Here is a 10,211-nt window from a genome sequence, read left to right as displayed (position 1 = left end):
CTATAGAGGGCATTGACACATCGTTGGAACTGCCGTATTCAGGTTTATTTCTGCAAGTTGGATACAAAATTTGATGTGGCGAAAGCCGCAGACCCACCAACCACTGAGATTACAGCAACCACAACTTGCAATGCTATCTGCCAGGGATAGTCCTCAGGGACAAGGTAAACACACGAGGGACCTGAAAGCAGCAGAACTAAGCTGAGGCTCAACAAAGCCCCCGGGGTTCCCGGATCTGTTGCTGCAGAAAGGACTCCTATTTCCTCTGCCTTTGAGAGAAGTCCCAATTTCTCTATAGTCGACAAAGAGAGCCCCAACTTTTCGGCTGCCGATAGCAGGCCAGCTTTCTCCGCTTTAGTTAGTAGTTTCAGCTGCTCCACCCTTGTCAGTAGCTTTATCTGCGATGAAGAAGTCGTCACGGGGCTACTCCGAGGGCCTTGCGCTCCAAGAGGAAAAACTGCTGAATTCTACATTATCATATAAAATCTGATAAAGGAGTAGTCATTTGACAACATGGTTTATAAAATTGGAAACAATTGTCATAGCATTATATATCCATCATTAACATATGGAGAGCTATGCACTTCTGTCAAATTTCAGGTAGACAGCTACAAATTCTGGACCCATGAAAAGATGTCTCTTTCGAAAATACTTAGCCAAGCACAAAATTATAAAGTTGGGGAAGCACTGACCTTTCTAGAGCTAACAGTTTTGGTAGCAGATGGCAGAGGTTTCTGGGCAGCCATGGATCGAATGAAAAGGGGTGTAAAAGCAGCAGAGTTGTGTGTTCTTGCGTTCTTTCTCCTTGTACAATTGTTAATAGTTGGGACTGCCCTGCTGCTGCTGCTGCTACAAATTGTCATGGCCTCCATTTTCTCCCTTCGTGTGGAACTTCTACGCTGGTGGTGGAGAGTGCTGGGAAGCTGGGTACTTCACTCTCTGAATGAATGAATGATGGACAAAGAAAGTCATGGATTGGCTTTGGGGTTGCAATGCCACGTGGCAGTGCATGAATGGGTCCTGATATTGCTCTGGCCCCACACTCATCATTACTTTGGAAAGAGACTATTGTTTATATTTGTGTTTTTTTTTTTAATAAATATTTTTTTATATTCGGAAACTAAAAAACTTTAAATAGAAAATAAATAAAAGACTAATATCCTAAACTTGAACAATTCCACCAAAGTTATAAAAAAAAAAAAAAATCATTGCTGTTATGAGAAATAATTAAAAACTAAATAAACTGAAAATTTCAATAAGTAATGATACACATATAATCTTATACTCTTTATTTAAAATAAAGTTATGCTGTCAAATAAAACAAGTACCTAATAATATAAAATTAAAAAACTCCCAATATTAAAACTAAGAAGTATAAGATACAGAAAGTAAAAGAAAAAAAAAAAAATACTAAAAACACATAAATTAAAAAAAAAAAACATAATCATAAATATTTCTTTCCACCTTATCTTTCTATCCACAATGAGATAGCTCGGGAGTAATACTATATAAAAGTCTTAAATAGATAAGTTTCATATAAGTTTTTTATAAAAAGTAAATTCCCTTAATAAAGAAAATTTTTTACACTTTTTTTTTAAGTTATATCTATTTTTTTACAAAAATTTATATAAAATTTATCTATTTGACGCTTTATAAATCATTTCTCGTTGGCTTGCTCGCCATGCGCAAATAAGGTGGTTGGAGCCTGGGACCGCTACCGCTCTTGCATTATCAGCCTTGAGAAAAGTATATATTTTATTGAAGTATTTTCTACATTTTTTTTTTTTGTTTTCTTACTCTATTTTTGGCAATCTTTTGAATTTGTATTTTTCTGAATTTAGTCTATTTCTTTTTATTTTTAGTTTATTAAGTTTTTATTTTTTTGTAGTCATTTAGGTTTTATTTATTTATTTATTTAAATTTTAACTGTATTTTCATATTTTTATAAATTTAGGTTATCAAGTATTCTATTTATCTTTTAGTTTTTTTCTTAAAAAAAATTTATAAGTATTCTCCGTAATTCATTTGATTTTGCTGATTTTAGTTATATTAGTTTTATATTTCAATTTTCTAATATTTTTCTACCATTCTACAGATGTGACCTAACATTTTTTAGTATCAAATGGTAATTTCACATTTCCAGCAAAGAGAAATCCCTCTCTCTTTTCATCTCGGGTTGTAAAGGCGTAAACCCTTGCGCGCTCTCTCTGTGTCTCTCTCTCGTCTAAAATACTAAAACTCAGAACCCAAAAACCCTAACCCTAAAGTCAATGACGGACTCTGTAGTTTCGGTTGAGAAGCTGAAAGCTTTCGTGCATTCTCAGTACTATGATGAGGAGAAGTGGGCCCTCAACTCGGTACTTCTATCCGAGATTTCTACTCCTCTTCCGACTTGATGTATTATATGTTTTTGGTATCTTGAATTCTTTTAGTAGTCATGAACCAGAGTGAAATAGTATTATATTCCTGATGATTGGCATGCCATTTTTTAAGTTTTTCTCTTGATGTTGATGTAAGCTCTCTCCCCCCCCCCCCCCCCCCCCCCCCCCAAAAAAAAAAGATTTGTGCTATTATTTTCCTTTTATTTGTTTATTTATTTTTTTGTGATGAAGAATCGTTACCTTGTTTGATTGAAAGGAAAGACTTCAAAAGAAAAAATTGAATATAATTAAACATTTTTTTTCCTCAAATTTTGGCCACAGGGAGGGACATTTGCTCCTAAACTGAGATGAACATATAATTTTTTTGGGAAACTAGAATATCTCAAAAGACGAGTAATTGTCAGTATATATTAGTGATATTACATTTTATACATGCTTTTGTTTTTACTTTTCTAAAAAACAAGGCATAGATTGGGATTTATGATCGGGAGCTTTCTGCTGTCTCAAGTTTGATTTTGCAATTGTCTATTCAGAAAGGTTTTTTTTTTTTTTTTTTTTTTTTTGGGGGGGGGGGGGGGGGGGGGGGGTTAATTCTAAATTCTAAATTGTTGTTTCACGTTTGACAGTAATTCTTAGTTACAAAGTATGATTGGATAACTGAACCATGTATAGGGTTTTTAAGTTGTGTCAACATCTTGCAAATTTAAGGGTTTCAGTTTGTAATCTGAGCTCCTCTTATCTGCCTTATTCTTTTAATGTAGAAGGCACCACTTTATCTAGAGAGACTAAAAGTATATAGAGAAGAATTTTCATGCTTTATTAGATTAACGTAGTTTATGCTTTGATATTGCATACAACCTGGAGCTCAAATATTTTTTATTTTCTGACAAAATTGTCAGGCCTTATTTTCCCAAATAACTTACATTTAAATTATAATCAAGATGTGTGCTTGTAGTGGAAAAATTCGGCATGGGGAAGGGGGTTGAGGTGGCATTTATTCATCATTTGATTATTAAATCATAGGGTGCCTTTGGTACTGCTCTTATTTCTCACGATCCAGGCCCACCCAGGTAGACTTCCAGAGCTGTTGCTCTGCGCAGTCGAAAAAGCATGTTCCCTTCAGATAACATGCACCGTAGGCCATAGATTCTGACTGAAAAATTAGACATTCCATGCCCTTGGAGAGTGCTTTGTCATGCAGAGCACCAATACCCCTTATACAAGGAGTTCCTCTCTGAGATAGCCCTTTGCAAAGCTTGCCCATTCAAAGCAATAAAAGAGCTGACCGATTGCAGCCATGTTGATAAAAATTACTATCTTGAGTCAACAAGCTTACCTTACCTTATGACCTCTAGCACAATTGACCAAGCAGGTAGCCATTGGAAATATCCAGGGTCTCTATGAATGGAAAAAGGGTGCTTCGGATCTGGAGTAATGGAGGGCAGGTTGTTAACTGTTTATGATATTGTAGCATTGAGGTTTTAGCCAAGAAACTCGTTACTTTGATGTTTCTCTCTGAATTTAGGTGACAGCAACCAACAAATCCAAAACTTTGTGCTGTAAAGAGTTGTTTTACCAGGCCTGGTTCAAGAAAGTGAAAGCAATTAGTTTACTTTGATTTATACATCCATTCTATAGTTTTTCGTTTGGGTCTTAGGTTCAATTAGTTTTAGTGGAAATTCTTCTCGAATAAGTTAATATGACTTATCAAAAAAAAAAGAGGACTTTAGATGCTAAATTTTTTCCTCAAAAGCTAAATGAATAGCACTCCCTTCTTGAAGCCAAAGTTGATGCCCTTTTGCTTGTAAAACTATTTCTGGAAGCATATTCTGGAATTCTTCCCTGTTAAAATAAACAGTCTATGGACTGTGGTCACTCTTTTTTTTTTTAAATGTTGGGGTACCTCTCCAGGGCAGCGCCCTTTGGACCCACTTTTGCAGAGTAAACCCTGGTCTTGTGCACCGCACCCTTGGAAGTTTTCTTACACGGAACTGGTTAAATCGTTGGCTTTTCACCAGGGGGTATGGCCCCAAAGGATTGTTGCACCCATGAGGTGTTGAACCTTGGACCTTGAAGGGAGTGATACCCTAGGACCAAGGCCTTCACCACTTGGGCCAACTCCTTGGGGTTAAAAAGCTGTTTGGTCACATATTTCATTATCATAGCAATATAGAGCAATGCTGGAGTTTTTATCTTTCCAGAGCAGTTTGACTATGTATTTCTGGTTGATTCTTTTTATTTCTCTGTAGACTTGGCTATTTTCCTGATTTTCATCCTTTGTCACAGTGAAATGTGTTTATGGAGTAAAAAATCAAAGAAGTGAGAGGACAGACTAACTAGTGAGTTGTCTGTTAGTTTGAGTTCATGTCTAGGACAAGTCTCAATGACTATTGAGAATTTAGGATTATCTTTTAAGAGTGGCATTTTGACAATGGAAGTAATTATGACATAATAAAGAAGCAATAAAATATGACATTATAAGGATTGAAGGTCATCTGGGTGGTGTAGTTTATGGCTGTTTGACCTTTGTTGAAAAAATTATTATAATTTACAAGGTTGGCATCATTTCCATAAAACCTTAGATCTTTTTAGTTAGATGTTTCAACTAGTTCGCTCATTCAATCTTCAGTGGGTTCCCCATTCCTGCACATTGTCCTGTGATGTGTTGAAAACTTTGCTTTCTTAAGAAGCTAGGTTTGTTCCAGGCCTTCAACGAAGCATAATGAAGTTCGGTTTCATGTTTATGAAATGAAGCGCATGCAGATTTACCAAAGTAGCAGGGATAAGTGATGCTGCTGATAAGTAATAGTAATGCTTCTTCAACACTATGGCAGGGAGGATGGAGGCAGGGATCCTTGAGAAATTTTAGTTAGTGTAGAGTAGATAATTTGCTTAAATGTCGGAAATGTGTTACGGGAAACTTCTCTGGAAACTAATAGTTCTAAAAGTTACTCATTCTAGAGGCATTGCTCATGAGCCTACTTGGGAGAAAACTAGTGTTGGACGTGGGAGAACTGCTGGAAACTGAAGAGTTGGGGAGCTAGAGGTGCCTTTTACATAATGATGTTTAGATGGGGTTTTACGACAACAAAATTAAATAATATAGAATAGTATTGATGGTAGCAGAAACTTGCCACCAAATACCTGCAATCAATTTATAGGGAAAGAAGAGAGATTAAGTGAAGAGGCTGGGAGGATGATGATGAGGGTGAAGGAATAGTCGAGGTTGTGGTAGTGGACGAATGGTGGTAGGGGCACCAAAAAAAAGAAAAAAAAGAAAAAAAACAACAAATGGTTGTGATGGTGTTATGTGTGTATTTTCATGGATCGGGAGATTTTCATTCACTGTACTTATAAAAAAAAATGAAAAAATGAAACGATTTTCATTCCCTGTGGTTCATCCTTCTTAGTATTTTTTTTCCTGAAGTGCAGAAATTGGGAAGAAAGAATGTGGGTTTCCATTTTTCTCCTACCCATATCGAATAGAACACGCTGAGCTACCTTCTTAATGTAAAACCTGCTTTATTTAAGTCAGGAAAATTGAAACCACATGCTATAGCTTGAATCTGTAGTCTTTTCGACAGGAGAAGTTGATGATTGAATCCAATTTTCGATTATATATATGTATGATAGATGTTACATGTAGCCCAAAAACATGAGGTAGACTCAAATGTTCATTTTTGTTGAAAACATCCCCCAAGTCCGGTGTTTATTCAAAGTGCACTTCTGAGATGAGATGGCACTCTGCCCTAAAAGGGAGTGAGGTTGGTTGCCCATCACACTGCTTACTAACTCTGCCTGGGGTGGGGTTACCTATTATTCATTGGCAGTATGCTGTGGGTTTTCCCCCAATGGGAATGGTAATGGTATATCATTACCCCTTTGTGGAAATGGTTTTCCCTCCTTTTGAGGGACTGAGATTTTCAAGTGAATGGGCAGGAGTTTCACCATTTGCATGCCCCGAATTTGGGAATTGATCCAACTTTCATTTCCCTGCAAATTAAAAATGCCCGTGGCACTTGTTTTGTTTAGCAAAGTATCATTTTATGCACATATGTTGAACACATTGGCTATCTACTTTATAAGATACTGTTTAATAATGAAGAATCGTTTTTCCTTATTCTTAGTCTCTTTTGTTTCTCTTTTTATCTCTGCAGAAATTGCTGCGTGCTGTTGGGCTATTTGCAGGATCAATTTTCTTGATGCGAAACTATGGTGATCTTATGGCAATATGAGGGTGGATGTAGGGCTGATACCATACTCATATTTTCTGATGAACTAAGTCGTTGTTGGTTCTTTCTTAGTAATTAATACTTTTGGACTGGAGAGTTGTTGTTTCTTCAATGAATTGAACAATAATAAGCTTTCCTGTTTTGCAGTTATGCCGATGATCAGTTGTTCTGTCGTGCACTTTAGAAATTAATTTGTTTGGCTTGAAAATGATAACATGAGTGAAACTGATCACAGTGTGGTGGATACACAAACGTGCTAAAGATGATTTGTTTCAGATTGGTACGTAGTACATTATTTGCTAGTTCCATATAGATTCCTTTCCATAATCATGTTGAGCTTTGTGGAATGTCACTTGGAAATATTGAACTTTTACACCCATGAGCTCCCCCCACCTGTAAGCTGCATCTGTCCGGGTGAGAATCATGACCATCTGGCTCTGCCAAGTTAAATTTCCACTTTGCTCATATTAAGCCATGCCAGCCATTCTAATTTTTGAATAATGCTATACACCACATTATCATCTCACTTTCATCTAATTATGTAAGATGTGGCATATTTATCACCATTGGGTGATAAAGTATCATTCAATAAAGGATCATTTAATGATGATAAATGTACCATATCTTGTATTGTGGGATGAAAGTAGGATAGTGGTGTGGTGTATAAAATTTTCTTTAATTATTAGGGTTGGGCACCTGGCCACATTCTTGGAGTCAAATCCAAGATTCCTACTACAACTCCGATTGCAACATTGCCGGATGTTGGATTTGGACTAAACACATGTAGACTCTTTTATGTGAAAGTAGAAAATGAATAAAATTTAAGAGTAAGACAAATACTCCAAGCATGAGAGAATAACCAGGGGAAAAATCTCAAGATGAAAAAAGAAAAAGAAAAACTTTTTACAACTTAGTAAATGGAGGGCAATTTTGTAAATTTGCAATTTTTTTTTTTTATTTGAAGTGATGCAAAATAAGTTGTAACAGAATTATAGGTATATCATTATTAAAAAGAAATTATAACAGTAAATCATTACTCTCTTTAGGAGGGAGGTGAATCTCGAGTCCTAGAATTAGCTAGGTTAGGGTTTCAAAACTTTCTGAATTGTGTGAAATAAGTGAACATTGAGGATTTACCATTAGCTTTTACATCTAATTAGTCTTTAAATTAGTGGTATGAACATTAAACACAACAGCCCCCTTTCACCATACAAATTTGATTTCTTATAAGTGTTTTGTTATTTCTCATTTAATCTCATTTAAATGACTCTTTATTATGTACAAAAGACCCTTTTGTTCTAATTCCCAAAATAAACTCTAGAGTTTTGAAGTTCATAGAAAATTTAAAGATCACACATTCCGTCTTCTTTCGTATGTAAAAACTCAATCTTCTTTCATTTATGTGTATTTCATTAAAACTATTTATATGTATTTCATTAAAACTAATAATTAAAGAAGTTCATATTAAACAACTTCATATATAATTAGGTTATAAACAAATTTAAACATAGAATAGAATTAATATAAACAACCTCGTCATCCAAATCATGACTAGTGTGAATGAATAGTGAAAGGAACATTGAGAAAAGAATAACTCTATTATAAGATTTCTACACTGCACATCATTCACATGACATAATAATTAAAGATATTGCGCACATTTAATTGATCAAAGCCAGTACACATAATGTTGTTGATAGATTAAAATGCTTATCCATGTTCCGGGATTAAAACCTAATGTCCAATATGTTATATATAGTTAGATAGTTTCTAACTCAAACTGTAAAGTTGATGAAAAGGAAGTACGCGTGCAACCTTGTTATAAATTAATGACATATTCTATATGAATTAGCTCACTTCAGCCTTCATCAGTACGTAGGATTAATTAATATTCCACCTTACATACGTGCGGAGTGTAATTTGATTGGAAACACCCTCGTAATTGCAATTTGCATTGTCTTATCTTGGTCTTTAATTATTGCATTTGGTGGTTGGTCTTTTATACATTTCAATCATGATTCAAAAAACTATTCAAAGGTATGTGCGTCCTTATTGGATATCAATCCGCACCTAAATAGGATTGATTGACCAAAGTGGTTCACACCCACAAACTGTGCGAAGGGTATCTTGTAGGCATTAGTCAAGTATGTTGTGTCAATTATAATCACATATCTAAATGTTTCATATGCAGCTCTACTTCAGACGTGTGCGCAAAACACATTCTTTAATCTTATATCATGGCCCACATCTATGTAAAAATAAAAATCTGGATTTTCAACCTCGAGGGGAAGTTATCTTGCTTTGTCAATATAGTTTCGACAGTCCTTATCCCGAATGATGCTTTCTCGTAACCCCCCACCTCAATAACTAGAGATTTGAAATTCTTTGACATTCGTATTCTTGCCTCGTCATTTATTTTAAGTCTTTTAGCTATATGAGTATCAACTTTCTTAAAGCATTTGAAATGTCTTACCTTTCTCGGACTATAAATGTGTGTGTCCTCCAAGTTTATTTTAGTTAGGATACATCTGCCTTCATTATTTATCGTCGCATTAATTCTAGCCATACACCTTGTTTTCTCTGTTAGTCTTGGCTTGAGAACATTGGCAGCCTTACTCTTTAATGTGCCTTCTCTCACACATACCAAGGTAAACCATCTGATATTACCATCATCTTCCTATTTAGAATTCTGTTTACACACTCCAAATCCCTCTTGCTTACCATACTTCATATAGTAAGACATAATTTCTTTTGCAGATGAAAATGTCATTTCGACCTTAGCTGCATCAAGTATTTAAGCACATTTTTGCTTATTATCAACTTCTAGTACCTCGCCATTCTCATTATCTGCATATCCCATGTTTGAATCCATTGCAACTCTACTGTTTGATTTATCTAAGAATGTCCAACCATATTCAAATAAAGATATTAACTTGAATATTGAAAGAAATCATATACAATCAAAGGGAAAAAAAATTGGGAGAAAAGTGTATGATTTGTTTTAGTTGTATTTATTGAAAATGGATTTTATATTAAAACACATTACACTCAAAGGGGACATTTTTACCAATCAAACAGAGTACTTTAAGAAAGGTACTGAAGCCATGAAAAGAGACAAAAATATACAAACTAGTTAAAACAAGTAGTGTTGTGGCTGGAATTCATAGCCTTTGAGCAGTTTCTCATAGAAATTTTTGAATCCATTGATAGTTAAGCTAAATGCTCAAGTTATTGTGTGCAAAAATATCCATACGTAAAGCTCTTATGCTTAGAGATTTTTTATTGGAGATTTATGATAAACAAAAATCACTAAATACAAAATATTGGGTCTTGACATGTATTAGTTACCTGTACTTGTGCAACCCATTGACATAATAGATAGATATTGGTGAAGTAGTTGCAAATGAATTACAACAAAGCAAAAATTAGTACTTCACTCAACAAAATCAATGTGCAATAATAAATCACTATCGACATGAGCACAAGTTAAAAAATTACTAGCTAGGAATGAAGCAACACGGTCATAAATTTGTATAATACCAACAATGACAATTAAGCAATAGACTCACCTACCCAATTCACTGCTGCCTTCTACTCA

General features: G+C 34.9%; 2 protein-coding genes across 2 annotated transcripts; one reads left to right on the top strand and one right to left on the bottom strand.

The window, feature by feature from the left end:
• Nucleotides 1–20: 20 nt before the first annotated feature.
• Nucleotides 21–952, bottom strand: LOC122281696. The gene is made up of 2 exons (XM_043093431.1): nucleotides 693–952; nucleotides 21–467 (listed from the first exon to the last, which is right to left on the bottom strand). Exons 1-2 carry the CDS (start codon nucleotides 870–872, stop codon nucleotides 45–47), a joined length of 603 nt encoding a protein of 200 aa, XP_042949365.1. The 5' UTR covers nucleotides 873–952; the 3' UTR covers nucleotides 21–44.
• Nucleotides 953–2,143: 1,191 nt separating this feature from the next.
• LOC122281697 (mitochondrial import receptor subunit TOM5 homolog) lies at nucleotides 2,144–6,769 on the top strand. The gene is made up of 2 exons (XM_043093432.1): nucleotides 2,144–2,357; nucleotides 6,539–6,769. The coding sequence occupies exons 1-2, from the start codon at nucleotides 2,271–2,273 to the stop codon at nucleotides 6,614–6,616; spliced, it is 165 nt and encodes a 54-aa protein (XP_042949366.1). The 5' UTR covers nucleotides 2,144–2,270; the 3' UTR covers nucleotides 6,617–6,769.
• Nucleotides 6,770–10,211: the final 3,442 nt, after the last annotated feature.

This window comes from Carya illinoinensis, chromosome 11, assembly GCF_018687715.1.
Source record: "Carya illinoinensis cultivar Pawnee chromosome 11, C.illinoinensisPawnee_v1, whole genome shotgun sequence".
Classification (NCBI taxonomy): Eukaryota; Viridiplantae; Streptophyta; class Magnoliopsida; order Fagales; family Juglandaceae; genus Carya; species Carya illinoinensis.
The sequence above is the reverse complement of the archived record's forward strand: the minus strand, read 5'-3'. Positions and strand labels throughout refer to the sequence as shown.